At 37.7% G+C, this 23,577-nt stretch overlaps 1 protein-coding gene across 5 annotated transcripts in view; it reads left to right on the top strand.

The window, feature by feature from the left end:
- LOC101741559 (zinc finger protein 628) overlaps positions 1 to 23,577 on the top strand; it is a 100,302-nt gene that overhangs the window by 30,923 nt on the left and 45,802 nt on the right. For all 5 annotated transcript variants that reach the window (XM_038020861.2, XM_038020862.2, XM_038020863.2 and 2 more), the window contains one exon: positions 20,477 to 20,708. In XM_038020861.2, the coding sequence (XP_037876789.2) occupies positions 20,477 to 20,708 (232 nt within the window). The remainder of the gene's footprint in view (positions 1 to 20,476; positions 20,709 to 23,577) is intronic.

Genomic DNA, 23,577 nt, shown 5'->3' with positions numbered 1-23,577 from the left:
ATCAACTTAGATGTATTTCAACAAAATCTTTTTGTTTTTTCTTTGAATTCACTAACAATTTTATGGAGTTAATTAATTTAATTAGTAAAATTAATTAGATTAATTTAGTTGATTAATTTAATTCGTAAATTAATTAGTTAATATTCTTTTCGGTTTTTTCGCGTGTCGTGAAAGTGAGTGAACATAACGAAAGCAACTCTTAAGCGAAATTAAATTATAGCCAAAAAAAAAATTTGTTTGTTTGTTGCTTAGATGGGTGGACGAGCTCACAGCCCATTAGGTGTTAAGTGGTTACTGGAGCGCATAGACATCTAGAACGTAAATGCGCCAACCACCTTGAGATATAAGTTCTAGTCTCAGTATAGTTACAACGGCTGCCCCGCCCTTCAAGCCACAACGAAAGTTAATTACAATACGAAAAGAGCTAGTTCTATTTGAAGAATAAAAAATTGAAAAATTTGGATCTTTTGACTCGACTTTGCCCTGATTTCTGTTGTCTATGAGCAACACAATAAGGCTTTAACATCAAACATACCCTCTATTATAACAGCAGCAACAACAAAAAAAACTATATATATTTTTAATTATGTGTTTTTTTGAAGTGAAACTTCTTTAGGCGCATGAGGGTTAAATTTTTACAGAACGTCACGCAGGTATGCAACGGAAGTGACATCAAACTACTATTGAAATTAAGTACTTGTCAAATGTCAGTAGTAGTAGTTGTATTTTTCCAACTGGAAAGGCAAATGTATCATACCATACGGTCTAATATTTTATAATTTTTTTGTGTATAAAATGTGTGTAAAATTAGTATTATTATTCGCCAATAGATTTCGGGAAGAGTTGATTATTGAAAACACGAATATAACAACATTTTCTAAAAATAAATCGTAGCTAGATCGATTTATCGCCCCCGAAATCCCCTGTAACTATACTAAATTTTACGAAAATCGTTGGAGCCGTTTTCGAGATTCAGATTATATATATATTAATATACAAGAATATTTTGTTTAAAGGTATAAGATATAGTGTGAATTACTCAAAATATAACGATAAGTATCAAGTACCTATGTAGGAAAAAAAAAATCTCCCATCTGTGATCTATTTTGGTGTGCATCCCAAAAACCGTTGGATATATAATAGATATATAATATATAATGGAAAAGTTTATCTTAAATAGTCCTACAAAAAAACCTGACAGCATAAATTTAGCTTTTATTTGTAAATCACAGTTCCCAAAGCGAAACGAGAGGAGGTCGCTAATGCTTCATATTAACAATCGATCAGTCCTTATCACGAAAGCAGTCGACGTCGCCCAAAACACGTCATCTCGGATCCTCCCGATCCACTAACGGTGCTTTTAGGTACTTCAAGCACCGGTCACCGTTCTCGTCGAACCCGTCGCTTGCGACGAAGGGCTCGACGAGTAAATTAACTCTCACTGCCCACTGAGTTTCTCGCCGGATCTTCTCAGTGGGTCGCGTTTCCGATCCGGTGGTAGATTCTGCGAAGCACGGCTCTTGCTAGGGTTCGTGTTAGCAACGTCGTCAGGTTTGAGCCCCGTGAGCTCACCTACTAGCCGCGGTTACGCTGAAATAGCCTCTCAAGGCTATCATCAGTTTAGGTAGGAAAAAAAAAAAACCTTATCACGGGTTCCAACATAAAAAAGGCGATTATTAATTTTAAAAGGAATTAATTAAGCGATTAACATACAATGTAATTGCAACGGCGCATTATCGATTAAAAATGCATATATTTTTGAGTCGATACGATTGTTTTAAAAAAAAAACACGACAGAGTTCGTCGCCCGTGACCTTAACACTGATTTAAATGCAGCCGAGGCGATCGTAAGTGACCTAACTCAATGTATGCGTGATTGGGTCGAAAAGCGTAGGTACATTTTTAGCACTGCAGAGCGTAATGATCGTGTATACGGCCGTCTGGTGTAGTGGTGATATGGTCACTGCACAAGGGGGTCGCGGGTTCGAATCCCGCCAAGGGAAGATATTTGTATCATAAATATAAAATATCTTTTCCAGGGTTATGGATGTATATTATATATATGTATGTGTATAATAAAAATCTTACATTTATTTCCGTTCTCTGGTACCTGTAACGCAAGTTCTTTGCGAATTTAGCACGGACCAGTTAAAGTGGCGTGATTGTTTTTTTTTTTATTGCATATTTGAGTGGACGAGCTCACAGCCCACCTGGAGTTAAGTGATTACTGGAGTCCATGGACATCTACAACGTGATTGAAGCCACCTAACTTGAACCCTAACTTCAACGAACAGTAATTACGAAAATTAGAATTTTTGCGGGTTTGATTTTTATTACGGCTGAACCGATTTTGACGAGACTTTCACTGATAGGTAGCTGATGATATAAGGAGTAACTTGGGCTACTTTTTTTAGACTAGCTTCGCCCCGCGGCTTCGCCTGCGTTACGACAATAACCGCGGGTAGCATCGCGGGACTCAGCTGTCAATAATAAAATTTAATGTTTCCGAAGCGAAGCGAAGCGAGGCCGGGTCGCTAGTTTAATAAATAAAAGTCAGGCTCTGACCACTTCACAACCGACCTTATGCAAGTCGCGTTCACACCCAAAAAGGGTGAATTCAATAATGTATTCATTTTTTTTCTATTTAAGTTAGATGTTTTAATGCGTGCAGATTTTATTTAATTGTAAGATAATAAATAAAAAATCTGTACCATGTTTTGAAGTCGCCCAAAATGACGTTCAAAGATTCGCGTGACGTACAAACAAACATAGTTATTAAACGCCTTTCGATCTAAGTTCAATAAACGTTCCAGCTAGAAGGGTGGGGGAGATATTGTACAGTATGACATATCCTTATTCAAACGCGCCTTGCGAAGAGTACTTAACGATAGGCAGCGACTTGGCTCTGCCCCTGGCATTGCTAGAAGTCCATGGGCGACGGTAACCACTCGCCATCAAGTGGGCCACTCGTCTGCCTACAAGATTTTTTTTATTGACGAACGATGGATGAACGAGCTCACAGCTCACATGGTGTTAAGTTGTTGCTAGAGTCCGTATCCATTGCGGTAATACACGTAGAGCTTTCGGTAAAAATTTAAAACTCATAGGAACTATGCTCATTTCCTTCTTGCTGGTGGTAGGACGTCTTGTGAGTCCGCACGGGTAGGTTTTTTTTTATTGCCCTTATTAGCAGACTAGCTAAGTAAGAGACTAACTTAGACTAAGACTAGCTAAGTAAGTAGAAAAGTTAAGACTTCGTCTATTTTTGGTGGCCACTTAACATCAGGTTGTTTATTTACTGCGCTAGATGCCGTAGGAGGAAGCATTTTGACAGCCGGTCGACCAGTCCTCAAATATGATGTTGATGAGACGTCACTCAATCGCTCGAGTCCCCTAAGACGACTCAGGAGACGGGTCACAGAGTCACCGCGGCCCCCGATAACGCACAAAGAGAAAGCTAACGACCTCAAAGCCTTGAGGAATATTTTTATTTATAAACATTCTCGGTAAAATAAATGTTTCCGAAGTGAAGGAGGAACGCGCGAGCTGAGCCGCGCCGCGATCTCATTGAAGCTATTTTTAATAAGCTATCGCATTGAAGGGATATGGCAAATTTTTGATGTAGGTACGATTTCTTTTTGGCCGCCATTCTGACTCGAAGCTCATAATTAAGCTGAAGGGCGATCGAACTTTGTAATGATACGTAATAAATAGGATTAATTTTAAATAATAATAAAATATGTAAGTTTTTCTTAAGTGGTTACTGGAGCCCATAGACATTTACGACGTAAATACGCCACCCACCTTGAGATATCAGTTCTAAGGTCTCAGTATAATTACAACGGCTGCCCCACCCTTCAAACCGAAACGCATTACTGCTTCACGGCAGAAATAGGCAGGGCGGTGGTACCTACCCGTGCGGACTCACAAAAGGTCCTACCACTAGTAATTACGCAAATTATAATTTTGCGGGTTTGCAACTTAAATGGCATCAACATTTAAGTTGTTGATATGAGCTCCCTTAGCCTTAGGACCCTTAGCCTGTTCACCGAACTAAGCAATAAAAAAAATTGCTCTCATTAAAAACTAATGTTTCTCTGATGTTGCGTGAAAATACATCGACTATTCTCTTGGTGAGCGTTTGCCATATTCGATATCATGTAAAAAAAAAAACAATAAATTTATAAGCCTCAACAGATAATTACTTTAAATCGAGAAAATAAATCAGAATTTACAAGTGGGGGTTTCAAATAAAGAATGACCAAGTAAACATTATTATCACGGGCCCTTGAAAACTACGATAAAAATGTTAAATAAACAGCTAACAATGAAAGTAAGATAAAAAAACATCGTACTGGCAAATTTCATACATTCATGTTTCGGGTTGCCGTATTCGCGGACAAAAATACCGCGTTCCCTATATCTCGGTGGTGTTGCAAGTGCAATCTTCACGCGTAGCCCGAAGACTACAGGTAAGATTTTAGGAGCAGAAAAATCTGTAGACCTCCTTTCTAGTATAATCACTACACGGACCAGATACGCCTCACTCTCAACACTTCAGTCTAAGTTAGTATCCACATAGCCGAGGATAGGCAGGAATGGCGCAGGATAATCCAGGAGAATGTTAGGGGCACTGAGGATTATCGACGCAAGTAGGAGGATCAGAATCGGGAAAGGTGAGGTAAAACAGGCAACACACTGATGTTTTTCTTCTCGCTGGTAGACTTTTAGGGACTATAAGGGCTATTCCAGCTACGCGCGGACGGGTAGTGAGCTCACGGGCTTAATTTAAGCATTTTTACACGATTTTATTCCTTCATCGTGGAAGTCAATCGTGAACATTTGTCAAGTACGTATTTCATTAGAAAAATTGGTACCCGCCTGCGGGATTCGAACACCGGTGCATCGCTAGATACGAATGCACCGGACGTCATATCCTTTAGGCCACGACGACTTCATAGCATTGACAACCCGCCTTGAGATGTTAGTTCTAAGTCTCAGTCTTGTAATACATAAGCTACCCCCCTTCAAACCGAAACGCATTACTGCTTCACGGCAAAAATAGGTAAGCCGGTGATACCTATCCGCGCGGACTCAGAAGACGATCTATCACCAGTAATTACACCAATCACAATTAGCATCGAAATAATCCAACATAATTGACATGAATATAATTTCATATCAAATCAATTTCTTTCGTTGAGAATATATGGCTGTATAGAAAGAATCCTTTGCCTGCCCTGTTTAAATAAAAAAAGTCGAAGCTCAGCCGTCTCCCGTCACAGCACCGTTCTATAAATACTCAATAGAATGGTTATTGCATAACATAATATAAAAATTCATTACACGTTCATTTTTCTTCGATATGAACGTTAGGCGTTGCATCACCGCTCACACACACACAGAGACACACACGCTTGCGCACAATATATTCGCTTCACAAACTTGCTGTTCGTATGTCACGCGTGCATACTCTCGTCTGTGTTAGTGAGTTTTAAAAATGGAATATCCTTTGGTTTTTTTTCTTTTTCTTTGTTTCACTTTCTTTAAAAGATTGTTCCTTTTTCAAATTTCTTATTTGTATTTGAAGCCACAACGCGTTGACTTTTAAATGCTTTCGCGCCAAAATCATTGTTATAATTAAAATGTATTAATACACGCTAGTACAATCTTCGTATTTAATTGAAAACACAGATACTACATAATTTGACTGTTTTAATTGGCTAAATGTTTTGAAGCACCATATTTCAGAGCGGATGATTTCAATCTTGTGTACGAGCTGTTTCGGTGTGCGAGAGATGTCTACGTGTGAGTGATATCTCGGAAAGAAATGAGGTTATCTGAATGCGCCTGTCATTGTCTGCTTGTTAGCACTCGACGCGAGAACAAAAGTGGGATGGAGTTGAAAATGAAAGCTTTTAAATTGCAACATCTAAGTTTAAGCTAAGGCTTATTTGTGATGTAACATTAAGTTGGTCGAGTAACTCATAGCTTATATGATGCCAAGTGAAAGCATAAAATAAAATTGATACCAGCACATAAAATGGGCAAATTGAACATAATTCTTTCATCATCTAACGTAGATACGTCATCAGTATTTAAAATAGAAGACGATTAGTATTTAGAGAGTGAGTATTAAAATAACAAATAATTCTAAGGACGAATTATGGAGAAGACAAAATTGTTTATGCTATATGATTTTCATTTTTGACCATTTTAGTAATCAGGTGGTGTTACTATTATTTGTTTACGTTATAGTTAAATTGAAGCAAACTAAAGCGCATGTATAAGTGAAATACGATTAGAAAAAAATATATTAAAAAACAAAATTTTTTAGTACTAACATCGACTCTTGGACGTCGCGTCACGCACACACTCGCCGCTCCGTTTGTTGACATAGGTCAGTGTCGGCCGTTTTTATTGTGTACTTTTTGTTTGCGGCGCGGCGGTCCATTCTTGTGTGGACACCTAAACGCGGAGCCGGGGCTCGGTTACACGATTTTACCGTCTAGTTTCTTTTGTAATTTGAATTGCGACGTTCGATTCTCATAAACTTTACGAAAAAAAAAAAAAAAATTGGTATATTAAACGCGAATTTTGATGGGTCGGTCATTACGGATCCTCCCGATCCATTAACGGCGCTTTTAGGTACCTCAAGCACCAGTCATCGTTCTCGTCGAATCCGTCAACGAAGGACTGGACGAATAAAGTAACCCATAGACACAGCCCACTGAGTTTCTCGTCGGATCCTCTCAGTGGGTCGCGTTTCCGATCTGGTGGTAATTCTGCGGAGCACTGCTCTCGCTAGGGCCAGTGTTGACAACAAACCCGGTTTGAGCCTCGTGAGCTCTCCTACACGCTAGGATAACGCTCATAAAGCCCCTCAAGGCAAGCATAGGTAGGAAAAAAGAGCGAATTTTGAAGAGTAGCTGTAGTTTTTTGTGGGCACAGGTCTATTTCCAAAGAAGCAGTCGTCAATTCCGGTTAGGGATGCCGGAAGGCCATTGAACACATTTGAAGCTCACGCAAGACGGCGATGTTTGTGAGACTAATAAGCACGTGGCTTGTTTAATTCACTCCTGTGTGTGTGCTGAAAGAATGAAACCAGTAATCATACATTACGATTCCCTTGAAGATCTATGCGCTTCAGCCAGTGTATCCGTTTGACATAATCGCCGACGATTGCACGCGATAACAGAAAAGTACCAAGAAGATTCTAGGCCATTATTTAATCACGAAACTGATTAACTTCAATCGCACGGGGAAGGACTAAAAACGATTTAACGATTATTTACGACGATCTAAAGATGTTGTCACAATTACTGTATGGTGAGTGCGGAAAGAGAGTGCTAACCCACACAGCCCACTGAGTTTCTCGCCAGTTCTTCTCAGTGGTAGATTCAGCTAAGCACTGCTCTTGCTAGGGCTGGTGTTAGCGAATTCTCTCAGGTTGAGCCCGTGAGCTCACTAACCGTCTGCGCGTGTGCATAAGGGCAATTATTTATTCATCCAAGATCCCAGAGTAGGCAAATGTAACGACGTTTGGATGTGGTAAAGGAGCATTTGGAGGACAATAACCTCACCCAGACGAACCGACCAAATAAAGGTAGCTCTTAACGGTCCCATTAACGAGTGCACAAGACGCGTTGCCGTACGCGAGGAATGGCAACGTCTGGTGAAGCGCACCACCCGAAGTAATGACCACGACCACTCTGCCAAGAGTGCATGCAACTGAGAAGCGAGAAGGATGCCGAAGACTGGGAAAAGTGGAGTGGTTTGAGTAAGAAAACGGATCTTGGCACTAAACTGGGAAAACGCTAGGAAGAAGAAGAAAGAAAGAAAGAAGAAGGTCCACACGGTTTTAAGTGAATGCCGGGGGCTTTGGCATTTGAGCGCGTTAACTTTTACATTGCTCGCGCCGGTCAAGGCCGGTTAAGTATTTACCGATAAAAATGACTAATGTTTACATTCGCAGATACAATACTCTCTCGTGTTTACTTTAGATTAATAAAAGTTTAATTATGTATAATATAAAAATGAATTGCTGTTCGTTAGTCTCACTAAAACTCGAGAACGGCTGGCCTGATTTGGCTAATCTTGGTCTTGAAATATTTGTGGAAGTCCAGGGAAGGTTTAAAAGGTAGATAAATATGAAAATACTCAGAATTAAATAAAAATAACAATTTTGTTTTTCCTTTGATGTGTCCCCAGTCGGTCGGATTCCTTTTTTTGTTTTAAGTCTATTTTATACAAAAGTTTAGGTCTTTTATTTATCGATTGAGGCACTACGAAGTCTGCCGGGTCAGCTAGTTACGTATAAAAAACATTTGCGTGTTTGTTCGGCTGCTACGGTATGACATGTTTTTTGAGTGTGCCTTCGAAACTAAAAAGTTTAAACTTAGAATTGATTTGTTTTGTGTTACCTACTACACGTGCGTCGCGACTTCACTCGTGCTATTCTATTTGCTGAGTTGTTTGTTTTTCTTGTACATAAAATATCCATCATATAACAATGTTTCTTTATTGTTAGTGATCGCCTAGTGGTCGAAATTCGACCATATTTTTTTTTAATACTTAATTGGGTGGACGAGCTCACAGCCCAACTGGTGTTAAGTGGTTACTGGAGCCCATAGACATCTACAACGTTAATGCGTCACCCACCTTGAGATATAAGTTGTAAGGTCGCAAGTATAGTTACAGCGGCTGCCCCACCCTTCAAACCGAAACGCATTACTGCTTCACGGCAGAAATAGGCGGGGTGGTGGTGCCTACCCGCGCGGACTCACAAGAGCTCCTACCACCAGTATATAAGAGGTCTAAAACATACATTAACAAACAACAGTAGGTAAAGTTAGGCAATCCAAGCGCTTTAGTAACAGAAATCAACGTAATTACTTCAGTGCGCCGCGTAGGGCACCGGTGACCTACATCGCAGTCAATGTACGGCAGATGAAAAAAATTGATAGGATTTTTAATGGCACATTCCATTCACGTAAAATACGCTCCTAGTGGGCGTCTATTCCAAATTCAAAATCTAACCGACGCTTAACTCGGCGATCGTTGAGTCGTATTTCAAATTTCGATTCGATAACTAATTTTTTTTTCAAAGATTCGAAAATCGAATATCGTTTTTTTTCTTCTTTTCTTTTAAAAACAAAACAAACAATCTCACACAACGAAACAACGCAACCCGAACGATTTAAAACAACATATTGTCAAACTGTTATTAATTATAACACAAGTCGAACAAAACAACGACTGTAAAATGCTAATAGTTAATTTAACAGACTGTTTAAGCAAATTTCAATGACGGCGTTCCCGCCTTTTTTTCAATGCACGTTTAAATACCGACTAGTGCGGGAAGTGATAAGTTGATAATTATCGTATCGACACCTGTTATCAGAGCGACAAGGTAAAAAGTATAAAACTGTCGCCATTTTGAACGCGTGGGAACTATACGCCCCGGGCTGTTTTTAATGATTTCTTTGTAGGGTGTTTCTTTTTTTTTCATGTTTCATAAGAGTTTTTGTTGGTGCAATTGGCGATCAATGAACTTGATTGTAAACAGTCATTTTACTAATGACGATATTGTGGCTCGCACGGATAGGGGTACCTCCGCACTTATGCTGCGAAGTAGTGATGCGTTTTGGTCGAAGAATGAGGCTGCCGTTGACATTTGAAAACTGACAATGTCAAACAGGCTTCGCAAAGGTTTTGCTAAGATAACTGTTTGATATTGCTACCAAGATTAGAGAGTTTCTATACAAAGTGAACTTAACTGATGCTTCTATATTGATCTGATATAACTATGAGAACAGTTGTTCAGGAAAGTTAATTTAAGATGATTAGCTTTGTGGGCTCAAGTGTAGCGCCCCCCTAACCCCCCTCAAACAAGATACGATTTTCCAGCATCTCTCTTCTTTATCCTGCGTTCGTCCAATGCTAAGTGGACTCTTCATATGCACTAAATTCTTTTTGGTATTTTGCAATCAATATGAAAATACAGTTATTTAATAAAATTGTGTGGAAGGAAGTGGTAGGAAAGAGAAGTCGAGGAAGATCGCCAACCAGGTGGACGGAAATTTTTTTTTTATTGCTTGGATGGGTGGACGAGCTCACAGCCCACCTGGTGTTAAGTGGTTACTGGAGCCCATAAACATCTACAACGTAAATGCGCCACCCACCTTGAGATATAAGTTCTAAAGTCTCAAGTATATTTACAACGGCTGCTCCACTCTTCGCATTACTGCTTCACGGCAGAAACAGGCAGGGCGGTGGTACCTACCCGCGCGGACTCAAAAGAGGTCCTACCACCAGTAAATTTGGACATTGTCAAGGAGTTCACAAACACCAGCGTCCCGGGCGCCATTAAGCAAGCCGAATGCAGGCAACGTTGGAGGAAGTTGGTGCCGAAACTAGACCAAGGTGGTCACGATCCTCAGTAACGAGGAAGCGACGAAGAAGAAGAATAAAATTAAGAAAGAAAAATAAAACTCCATTGAAATTTTTAATTTCCTCAAAATTTGTTTCCCGAACGGAAAGGAATGATGAAACAAACAAAAAAAAAACAAAAATCGGTCAACACAGCGCCATGACGCATCTTCGTGAACTTGACTTATTTGCGTTTGAGCTCGGATATAAAAATAAAAGTGCATTTCGCAGCCCAGTGCCCGAGTGACCGATATTTTTTTATAACGTTGTGCAACGCCCTCGATTGTTCAGTGATTCATAATTAATTGTTTGCTTCAACGCGATCATTTTTACAAGTCATTGATTTTATGAAGAAAAAAAAATATTTATAATATCATCGAGTGAAAACTTTTAGCACCGCTGTGATTTCGAACTCGTAGTTAGAGACACAACGTTGAAAAGAGACAAACATACAATAGAACAGGGACAGAATACGTCATCTAAAGATTACGCTTCCAATACGGGTGAATCGTACTAATATTTCTTTGCAATAAATGGGCAGATGAGCTAAACACAAAAAAAAATTTATTGCTTATTTGGGTGGACCACCTGGTGTTAAGTGATCACTGGAGCCCATAGACATCTACAACGTAAATGCGCCACCCATCTTGAGATATAAGTTCTAAGGTCTCAGTATAGTTACAACGGCTGCCGCACCCTTCAAACCGAAACGCATTACTGCTTCACGGCTGAAATAGGCGGAGTGGTGGTACCTACTCGTGCGGACTCACAAGAGGTCCTACCACCAGTAATCGGGACTATTAAACACCAACCAATTCAAATCGAAATTTAAATCGAATCATTCCAAATTGCTTGTTCTATAATCAAAGTTTGAACTGGCGACCGTAAAATTCAGATTCTCAATTCAAAAAGGTGCTCGTACGGTTTTAAAAAAAAAACTCTTTTCGACACTGTTGCTAGTCTCGGAGGGTCGAAACTAATTTTTCTTAATAGACTCACAACGATTAAAACGGAAAAATTAATGTGAAATGTCCGGGGCATATTTCACGGATTTTTACTTTGCGGCGCTCGGAAATTTTTACGCCGCGTAATTAACACGGAAGGGTTTGTCTTGTCCTTAATAACCGTGTCGCGTTTTATGAACGTTTAAAAAGTTGAATCTTTCTTTTTCGAAATTTAAATGTCCGAATTTTAACAATCTCTAGTTTATGTTAATATAATATATCGAGTTTTGAAAGGCTATTCGGTTTAAGCGTCATTTCATTTAATACGCGACATTCATCTTTACAATTAAATATCCTTTTTTTTAATTTGTTTTATTATTATTTAGATGAGTGGACGAGCTCACAGCCCACCTGATGTGAAGTGGTTACTGGAGCCCATAGACATTTACAACGTAAATGCGCCACCCACCTTGAGATATAAGTTCTAAGGTCTCAATTATAGTTATTTGATATTAGCATCAACAATTCGATGTTTTTAATTGGATTCGGCATCAAGCAGCGTCTATTTGGTATAGTACAGTCTCGAATGGTGGACTTCTTCGGACACGTTTCGTGATGAGATGGCCGGTCCATAGAACGCCTCGTTGTACAGGAAAGCGTTGATGGAAGACCGCGCGGGAGGCCATCAATGCGGTGGACAGACCAAATTAAAACTGCAGTGGGAGGTCCACTAAATGAGTGCAGTAGAATAGCCTCGAGCAGGGAGAGATGGCGCGACATCGTGAGACGCATCAAGTCTGCCCCTTCCAATACTACATGACGATCACGACCACTCTGTCAAGAGTGACACGATTGAGAAAAAGAATTAGACTTCAATTAAATTTACCGGATTCAAATAGCTGAAATTTTTGTTATGATATTAGCCCACGGGGCTCTAACCTGACGATGTTGCTAACACTAACCTTAGCAAGAGCAGTAGCTTCGCAGAATCTACCACCGGATCGGAAACGCGACCCACTGAGAAGATTCGACGAGAAACTCAGTGGACTGTGTCTACGGGTTAATTTACTCGCCGAGCCCTTCATTAAAATCTATCGTGGCAAGAATTTTATCCTTATTTTTCGATTTTTGGAATTTATCCTTATACTGTTAGAACAAGATATTAATACGAAGTGACTCTATCTGTCCGTCTGTATCGCACCTAAGCCATCGAACCAATTTTGTCGAAATTAGATATGGGAAATAGTTTGAACTCTGGGGAGAAATATAAGGACTTCGGGCTACGCGGGTAACGGTCTCCGCTCGCGCGATGCTAAGTGTAGTCCAAACAGAAGACGCTGCAGGTTGAAAGCTAGTTTTAAATAAAAAGATACAATTGGTAGTTTTGTAATTTTCTATTTATCTTATTTTGCATATTTTGGATTATAGGTGAATATTTCGAAATCGTCAATATCTAGTGATTGTCAAACTTTTTTCGTCGCGATACTAGTGTAGAAAAAAGTTTGACAATCACTGATATTTGATAGCTGAACTTAAAGTTCATCTGCATTTCAGGATATTAAACTAAAAATCACTTCGAAGCTTGCCCTTCCGAATTTTGAAGCACTTAAATGTAGTTTATTTAGACGTGGTTTTGTCTTCATCTAGAAACAAAATCTAAATGCATTTGGAACTTAAATTATATACAGCCGAGCTTAGAATCCGGGACCCCTCGATATTTTAAGAAACATAAATTCTTTCGCGATTTCTTAGTTGCGTGACGGCGACGTGTAGATCCACTTTCTAACACGCGTGAAAGGGTTATACTGCAGAACAATAAAACTGGACATTGAAAAAAGTTTTTTTTTTTTTTTTAATTCTGTTGATTACGATAATGTCGCTTTTGCTTCAACATGTCTGAGGTATACGGAACCTACAGATTTTCATCGTAATCCGTCCAAAAGGGACTGCTATTTTAAGAAATAAGTAGTAAATTATGCTGATATCTTGATGGAATTGTTACTTAAATACACGATGTAGATGCTAAAAGCATACACTTACACGTACTAAAAGAGAACGAGAGATAGAGAGAGAGGGAGAAAGGGAGTGAGAGAGAGGGTGAGCGAGAGAGCGAGAGAGAGAGAACTAATTCAGGGAATATTATTAGTTGACTACATGAGTGAAACTAGTACTTAGTGTTAGGGCATACTCATCACGATGCAAATAATGCCCATAGAAAATATTCGAATCATATATTGTAAATGATTCTTTTTTTTAAACAAATTGTTTAATACATATATGTATTAATTAGCTATTCGTTTTAATTATTAACAATAGATAATTGTATTAAATGATACGTTTAATACATTATCCTGGTAATAACAAAACATTGTACGTTCAAAACAAGGAAATCGATTTGAAAAATAAATTGACTTTAATACAAATTTTTTTAATTAGATTTATGTAATTATTATTGGTTTTATTAAAACGTTTTTCCTGTGTTTTACTTTAGTTGCCTTGCAGACTTTGTCTTAGATCGCGGCGTGTCTGTGTGTGTGCGTGCTCCACGATGTGGAACCATAATTCGGATTTACTATTAGAGGTAACAGTCTTCAGAATATTTGGCTTCTCGAAGCGCAACCCTATCCCGGATATATTTTAAAACCAATTAAAATATCAATAGGCAAACAAGAAAGCTCTTTTAAAAACTGTTGGCCTGTTCCATCGATTGAATTAATGACGAACTACGATAGATTACAGATAGTGGTTTTTTTTTTGTATTTCTTATCTTTGTTCTAGTATTTCGGTTTTAAACATTAACAGCGCAAGAAATGTCAAGATGTTCCTAAAACTTTCAAACTATGATACACCGCGCCTCACTCGTATATCTATATATATATAAATGAATTGCTGTTCGTTAGTCTCGCTAAAACTCGAGATCGGCTATACCGATTTAGCTAATTTTGGTCTTGAATTATTTGTAGAAGTCTAGAGAAGGTTTAAAAGGTAGATAAATATGAAAATGTTCCTAAAAAAATTAAATAAAAATAACAATTTTGTTTTTCCTTTGATGTGTCCGCCGTCCGACGGATTCCTTTTGTTTGTTTTAAGTTTAATTCATACAAAAGCTTAGGTGTTTTATTTATCGATTAAGGAACTACGAAATCTGCTGGGTCAGCTAGTATTTGTATAAATATATATATTTTTTTGGAGGAGATCGATTAAATCGAATAAGCGCCACACTGAGATAATATTTTATTTTGGTATAATACAAAATGTTTTTTATCTTTTTGTAATGCCTTAAATAACACTTACATTTCGTCTTGTGATAAAAATAATATTTCGTCTAACTAAAAACATGTTCCGATTTATTCACTTCGAAAACTTAACCTATTTTCGTGGCCGCCACTGTACGGTTGCGTGTTTCGAGTCGTTTCTTTGCGAGCGCTCTACCGAAGGGCTTATATACATATAATACGTATATACCAGTAGATTATTACTAGATTAGAACAATTTAGAAACATGGCTACAGGATATTGATAAAACTGTAAAGTGGGTGACCTCGTGTATATTTTTATTGCTATAGATTTGAAGAGTTCAAGGCCTATCTAGTGTTCGGTCATCTAATTCCGTAGCCAGCGTCGCATAACTGTCGTCAAAATCGTCGAATTTGAGACCAGTGGTCGAAGTCATCATGGATTAAAGGGCAAGACATCCAATTTACTAGTTTACTAATACAAATACGGCAAGTAATACTTAGAATACAAATACGGCATTCACGAAGTGATGCCCACGGACTTCAGTGACAACTGAAAACCAGACTATGAGCTCGTTCTACATTTCTACGGTCTTTGCAATAGTAAGAAAATAGGCGATACTCTAAATTGCACACGGGTAAAAACATTGAAGTGACAACTCTACAAGATGTAAGGAGGGATGAGAGTAAGCAGAAGTAAATTGTTACGCACTATCTCAGTGAATCGTGATTCCGACCCGGTGGTAGATTCAGTGAAGCACTGCTCTTGCTAGGCTAGTGTTAGCAATTTCGCTCAGGTTGAGCCTATTAGCTCACCTTCCAGACGAAAAGTAGTTGAAATAGCCCCTTAGCCAAACTATTAGGTAGGGTAAAGAAATTACGCATAGAGCTTATTGACCTATACCTAAGCATTTGTCACAAAGCAAACATACTTCATTGGATCAAGCATGGGAATAATCCTTACATACGTCCTAAGCAGCTATATCACTGGAATAGTCAAAAAACATCACAGTCACAGCTCACTATCAGACAAGCAGTATCTCTGCCTCTGCCTTCAGCGCAAAACAAAACTGATACCAGCTTCAAGGACTCATCTTTTTCTTTCCTACCTATGCTAATAGCCTTGAGAGGCTATTTCAGCTTCACCCTAACGTGTAGGTGAGCTCACGGGGCTCAAACCGGAGTGTTGCTAACACTGGCCATAGCAAGAGCGGTGCTTCGCAGAATCTACCGCCGGATCGGAAACGCGACCCATTGAGAAGATCCGGCGTGAAACTCAGTGGGCAGGACACATCAGAAACTCTTCCAGAAAGTAACTGATAAAATCACAGGTCTCAAACTGTTTAAATAAAAATACATATAAATGAACGTAAACCAGAAACAACACAACGTCCTTGTTCATAAACATTGCTTATAACGACCTTATTAACTAATGTATATTTATAAGTTCGATGTTTTGTCCTTTTCGCTCACGGGCAGCTTTGTACGCGATCGAACGAGACAAAGCACGGTCAGAGCTTAGGATACACACGTTATTTTATAATAAAAACTTCCCGTTATCTATCGTTGTTTATAAGAATTGATTTTAGTGTTGAACGAATAGCGCCTATTTTATACAGTACTAGCATTTAAAATTAACATTATTATTTATTGTTATTATTATTATGGAGTCCAACACTCATATAAATATTAGCCTATCCATTAAGTACATGTATTTTCTACATGGATACCAAGTTTCAAGTCAATCGAATGCACGGTTCAGTAGTTATAAAGGAACATCCGTAAAAACCACTGTAGATTTATATATTAGTATAGACTAGAGTCCCGCAGTAGTCGAAATTCGACTATAATTAATTGGAATTGTAAGTTTGTACACTATTATTAGATTGTATTTTATACTTCTATAATCAGAAATTTCGCCAAGACTACACTATAAAAAATATTAACAAAGACAAACAATATTTAGTCTCAATTTGACAACAGACATCAAGAACAAAAGTTTGACAATGAATAGTATGCAATATGCATGCGTGTGTGCGTCAAATACGTGGTATGTAGTGTGTGTAATGTTTTATTTATTGATTTAATGTATCTTTTATGAATTATTTTAAAATATTAGCATTGTGCACTTCTTCTCTATATTCTCTATAAGTGTGGAAAATTTCATACTCCTCCGTCCGCACAATTTTCGAAAAAAGGGATACAAAGTTTTTGCTTCACGTATTAATATATAGATAGTATTAAAGGGACGTATATATTTAAGATCGGCTGTGGTTTTTAGAACTAGAGTTAAGTATACGTGCTGACGGGTTTGGCAGGGCTTGGATTAGCTTTTTCCTGTACTTTATCGCTAGCCTAATGGGCTATTCCAACTACTCACGGATAGGTAAGTTCACGGGCTCAATCTGAGAGAATTGCTAACACTAGCCCTAGCTAGAGCAGTGCTTCTCAGAATCTAACACCAAAACCGCGACCCACTGAGAAAATCCGGCGAGAAACTCAGTGGGCTTGGACCAACGGTTGTTTGAGTTTGGTGTTTTAAACATCTTCACTTATCTGCACGTTGTATTATAATAATCTGTCTCGTCGACTGCTTCTCTATCGGTATAAGTATCCGTTTTCCTTCTGAATTATTAAACTAATCATAAAATCGTGTAACAAAAAATTGCGATAATTAATATGAACAACTAGCTGACCCGGCAGACTTCGTAGTGCCTCAATCGATAAATAAAATACCTAAATTTTTGCATAAAATAAAGGCTTTTGCATAAAATAAACAAAAGGAATCCGTCGGGGTACACATCAAAGGAAAAACAAAATTGTTATTTTTATTTAATTCCGAGCATTTTCATATTTATCTACCTTTTAAACCTTCTCTGGACTACCACAAATAATTCAAGACCAAAATTAGCCAAATCGGTCCAGCGGTTCTCGAGTTTTAGCGAGACTAACGAACAGCAATTCATTTTTATATATATATATAAATAGAATAGATAGATTACGGTAATACATAATTTGCTTCGCGCTGTCAGATTATACAGTATTTACTTTAATACGGTGTTAAAATTGTTAAGATCAAACTGTCACTTAAATATAATAGACACGATAGTTTAGTTAAATGAAAAAAAAACCAAATCTAACTTAATTACAAAAAAAATGTTTAACAGTAATTCATTCGAACTGTGTATAATATTGCTCGAACTGTGTATAAATCGTACACAGTGTAGTTTATGTTGTGTATAAGCGGTGTTAGGTTTCGCGCGATCCGGCCTATAATTTTGCCTGGGTTTAACGCATTGCTTCGAAAACACAGCTTAGATAAGGTCGAATTATACCGCTCCGAAAATTATTTATAGCCATATTTGTGTATTATTTTGTGTAAGTTATAACGTTTTTGTTCGGTAAATACACTAAACAAGTTTAAGGAAACTTAAATTTATTTTTCTTCTTGCTTTAGTAACGCGCGCGTCGTGCCTCATTGCCTTAATTGATTAATATATTTTGATTTGACTTCTTGGAACCGATCATATAGAATTATTTTACGTAAAATACGATCAAATATCGATATAGTAAAATCAAGCAGATAGGATGTTTAAAAAGCTTTTTTAAATTTCAAAATTAATAAAATATAGTTTTTTGATTAGGCCCTAAATTTGATCCTCTAGATGATGAGCTGATGGCGCATATAGCATATATCAGCGCCCGTAAATAAATATATTGTGATAAATAATAGCACTGTATAGGCATGGTTAAGGAATAACATTGTGTAATAAAAATCAAACCTGGAAAATTATAATTTGCGTAATTACTGGTGGTAGAACCTCTTGTGAGTCCACACGGGTAGGTACCACCACCCCACCCATATCTGCCGTGAATCAGTTATGCGTTTCGGTTTGAAGGGTGGGGCAGCCGTTGTATTGTAAAAATGACACCTCAGAACTCACGTCTCGAGGTAGGTGGCGGAATTTACGTTGTACAAGTCTATGGGCTCCGATAACCACATAACATCAGGTTGTCCGTGAGATCGTTCACCAATCTAACCAATAACTATTTTGAACAAAAAAACTTATAATTTTTTTTTGTTATTTAGGACTTTTTAATTGCGTTTTTTTTTGTATTTATTAAACATAGGCCTTGCAAGCGCTGTTGCCAAACAAACTTTTTTTTTTTTTAAATCCTCTGTAGTAATTACAACAGAAAACCACAGATGCCTATGCTTTTTTTTTTTTGAACAAAACACACCCAGTCATCCGTCTCCTATTTAGGATTCCCTGTGGGCATCAGAGACTGACATATATACTTATAAACTTTTTTGTTTTAAATAAAAACACATAATAAGCACCCAGACAAAGAACAAGCAAAAATGTTCATCACCCGATGCCCGATGTGGGAATCGAACCCACGACCCTTGGCGCAACAGTCAGGGCCGCTGACCACTGCACCATCGAGTCAATCATCACCTATAACCTCAAAACTTAGTGAACGGCAATTATAGACTTTAAAACAAGAATCCACAAGTACAATTATGCAGGACGGCTGGTCGACCCAAAAATAAAGCTACCACAAAATCACTTGAATACCATTCTAAATATGTAATGAATTAATTTTTATAGATAACATTTAATAAAACATAGTACGCTCTCTGTCTAATTCGGTATTTAAATATTACAACAAGACTAATAGTTAATCGATTTTCATTGTCCAGGACAAAAACTAGCCCTTTATCGATATTTTATAAATTGCGTAATTACTGGTGGTAGGACCTCTTGTGAGTCCGCACGAGTAGGTACCACCTCCCTGCCTATTTCAGCCGTGAAGCAGTAATGCGTTTCGGTTTGAAGGGTGGGGCAGCCGTTGTAACTATACTGAGACCTTAGAACTTATATCTCAAGGTGCGTGGCGCATTTACGTTGTAGATGTCTATGGGCTCCAGTTACCACTTAACACCAGGTGGGCTGTGAGCTCGTCCACTCATCTAAGCAATAAAAAAATAAAAAAAACTTTCCAAGTCTAAAGTCAAATATAGAGACAGTAGATCCATGACGCTTTGAAAGTTATAAAATAGTGCTTTAATGTTTTGCGCCAAGAAGTGATCGTGGTGATTTCTTTAAGCAATCACATACGATAAATTACTATGTTTGTTAAGTATTGAAATCGGGTAGAGAGAGTGCAATGCCTGATTCTAATGATTACTAAGATAGGCATTATAACTCCAAAGTAAACGAGATTTCAACCTATATTTAGGCGGTTTTATTACGAATTTCGGTCTCCGCTAACCACCATGAACTCATACTCCATAAACTAACTTTTTACTGGTGATAGGACCTCTTGTGAGTCCGCGGGGGTAGGTGCCTATTTCTGCCGTGAAGCAGTAATGCGTTTCGGCTTGAAGGGTGGGGCAGCCGTTGTAACTATACCTTAGAACTTATATCTCAAGGTGGGTGGCGCATTTACGTCGTAGATGTTTATGGGCTCCAGTAACCACTTAACAGCAGGTGGGCTGTGAGCTCGTCCACCCATGTAAGCAATAAAATAAAAACGACACTTTGAAAGCTATGAAATGGTGCTTCTCATAAATTGTTTTTATTCGCGCTAAGAAGTGATGATGGTGATTTCTTTAAACAATCACATACGATAAATTACTGTTTGTTAAATATTGAAATCAGGTAGAGAGAGTGCAATGCCTGATTCTAAAGATTATTAAGATAGGCATTATTACTCCAATGTAATCGAGATTTCAATCTAGTCTATATCTAGGCGGTTTTATTACGAGCACCGCTTACCGCCGACCACCATGAACTCATCTTCCATAAACAAAAAAAAAGTATCAAAATCACAAAAGTATCAAATTAATTTTCCTCCGCAGATATTCATGCACAAAAGCGCCATGCAGATGCACGCCCGGGAGCTCCAGCGGGGTCTGGGGGGCGAGGTGAAGCCCCATCAGTGCCAGCAGTGCCTCAAGTCGTTCAGCTCGAACCACCAGCTGGTCCAGCACATCAGGGTCCACACGGGCGAGAAGCCGTACAAGTGCTCCTACTGCGACAGGAGATTCAAGCAGCTGAGTCACGTCCAGCAGCACACGAGGCTCCATACAGGTCAGCTGAGTGAACAATTTTTGCTTGTCAGTTCACAGAGTGCATTTAAAAATGAATTTAATATTTAAACGAATAAGACATAAATTAAAATGAACATCGAAAAAAAATTAAAAAAAATCGCTAATTTGAAGTTAATCGCGCGTAATTCTGTCATACAAAAATCGTATTATGGCAGAACCTTTTACCCTTTATACCAGCGGTCTGGGAGCCGGGGTAAATTACTCCAAATGGGATAAAATGAAATTTTAGGGGGTAAAAATGAAACTTTTGTGAGTACAAAAAAAAATATAAAAGTGAAACTTCTTTAGAATGGTTAAATTTTTAGTTATTTTTTTCTTTTCAAAATTATCATGGGGGCTATAATATGAAAGATACTAAAAAGAAGCGATTTGTTTTTTTTTTTGCTCCGCCAACTTACACAAAAATATTTTGGGGTAATAATTAAAAAAGTTCCCCGACCGCTGCTGTATACTAACGAATGGCCGCAGAATGCGTTGAGAACAAACATAAATCTTGATTATCGATAATTATTCGGGAAAACATCGATTTTTTTTTAATCTCCAGGCGCTTGGCTTTATGGCACTATCACAAAAACCTTCGCTAGCAAACAGCTGTACAAAACAATATTACGGGTTAAGCGATCCGGTAATAAAAAGAACACAACCAAATATTTGAATTCAGAACGCGTCTTCGACAACTGTATTCGAAATTCGACCGTAATATTTGATACCTAAAGACTTAAATTCCTTTGATATGTTACATTTGAATTTTTCCTTTATTGAATTTTTAAAAATAGAATTACATTTTAATAGCAAGTCGATATTTATTTTTTTACTTTTTCATCGGTGTAAAGACCCGGCAAAGCAGAGAAGACAAAAAAATTGTTAATTACAAAACTTATCTTCGACAATCGTATTCGTAATTCGACCATAATCATTGATATCATAAGACTAAAATTCCTTTGATACATATTTAAGTTATGACATTTAAATTTATCTTTTATTGAAACTTTAAAAATCGAATCACTTAAATTTTAATAGCAAGTCGAAATTTAAATAATGTTTTTTTTTTCATTCTATTGAGTGAGACTATGTGGCCAAGAAAATAAAATGTTTAGGTATATCAAATCAATCAATATATCAAATTAGGTATTCAAGTTAATCGGAAGTTTTGAAATCGGTAAAATTACGTTGATAGGTGATATGATTAATAAATAGAGGTAAAATTAATTGAAGCTAGTTAAACAAAACACAGACCGCTTCGAAAAATTAACATCACCTATTTAAATTATATTTATGTAGTTACGTATCAGTGTAGATACTTATAACTCCACTAAAATTTCGAAAATCCACTTCGGAAGTATTTTTTTAGAGGTACCGATCAGCTGATTAAGAAATTCCGTTTTGTTGCCGGTTACGGGTTATCATCAAATTCTCAAAAAGCCCGCCAATTTGAAACAGTACCCACCAATACAGGTTATAACTGAATCTAAAAACGCGAAGTCGAATTAAAAGCATTCTAGAAACATCGATTACAACGCGTTCGGAACACGCGGAACGCGGGAACCAGACATTCCAAATTTAAACGGCGTCCGTCTCCATCGAATGATATTCGAGTCTTAAGTCTTAACGTTTATGATTCCGACCGTTAAGTGGAACGCTTGTATTCATTCGAAATAAGAATCAGAATTTACTGTATCAAACGGAACTATTAAATGAAGGATTTACCTTCTCAAATAGGTATATTATTATCAATAATTATATTGTGGCAATTTATATTTCAATGTCGTCACGTATTCTAAATTTGAAAAGGGGACGTTAAAGCAACTTTAAAGTTTTCTTCTTCTGTAGTATCCGCTTATCATCAAGCGAGTTTTACGCTCATTGACTAAGAAGTTTTTAAATAACAAATTTAAGAAAAAAATAGAAAAAAACTATTATTAATAATTTAGTTTTTACAACAATTCCAAAAATAAAACGTTTTCAACTACTATATTGCTTACGTCACAAAACCGATTTATTTAGACTCGATTACGTTAGAAGTCATACAATACACACATCGCGTAACTAACGCCGAATCAATACATACATCGCCTTCTAAGAAATCGAGCGAGTGGAACGCTAAAAAATCTAGTTAAACGACTTTTACAATTAGAACGTCGCACGACACTATTGGTCGGAGTTTTCACGTGAAAAAATACGACACGCCGTATACGTGAAAAGAGTAGGAAAAAAAACCGGCCAATGGCCACGGGCGGTTCGCGCGGCGGCCAATCACGGGCCTCGCATAGCGAAACGTAAACGTACGGCAAGAAAAAAATTGAACAGAAAAAAAAAAAACGAGAGTCGTTCACGTGTTTTTCCACGTTTCGTCTAGCCAATGGGAGGCGCTGACGTACGCGCGCACATTCGTTCGCCTTCTGAATTTTGTGGGAACTTCTTCTATCCGCATTCGAAAAATTTAAATTAGTTTTTGGTTAGTTCGGTTCTAGTCAATTAATTTCGACGAGGATTTTTTTTTGTGTTCGAAATTTGAATAAACTTGCGATATTTTAGTTTCGAATTTCGAGTTGTATCTCATGCAATTTTTTTTTCATAGCTCTATATATTTTGATAAGGTATTTTATGACCTGGTAACTAACACCTTTACGTCATGTCTTATTTTAATTTATAATCTTATTTTTATGCAAAATGATTATATGGAGTGAAATGAAATGAAGATGATTAATTTGAGACATTAATCAACTGGGATGAAATATAATCTCAGTAAAATGGTGGTCATTTACTGAGACTTTTTTGGAAGATCCCGAGAAGCTACTTCCAGCGGTTTTGTTTCATTTTCCCACATTTGTGTACTTTCACAGATACTA

The sequence above is a fragment of the Bombyx mori genome, chromosome 27, assembly GCF_030269925.1.
Source record: "Bombyx mori chromosome 27, ASM3026992v2".
Lineage (NCBI taxonomy): Eukaryota > Metazoa > Arthropoda > Insecta > Lepidoptera > Bombycidae > Bombyx > Bombyx mori.
Note: the sequence above shows the minus strand (reverse complement) of the source record. Positions and strands in the feature narration are given on the sequence as shown.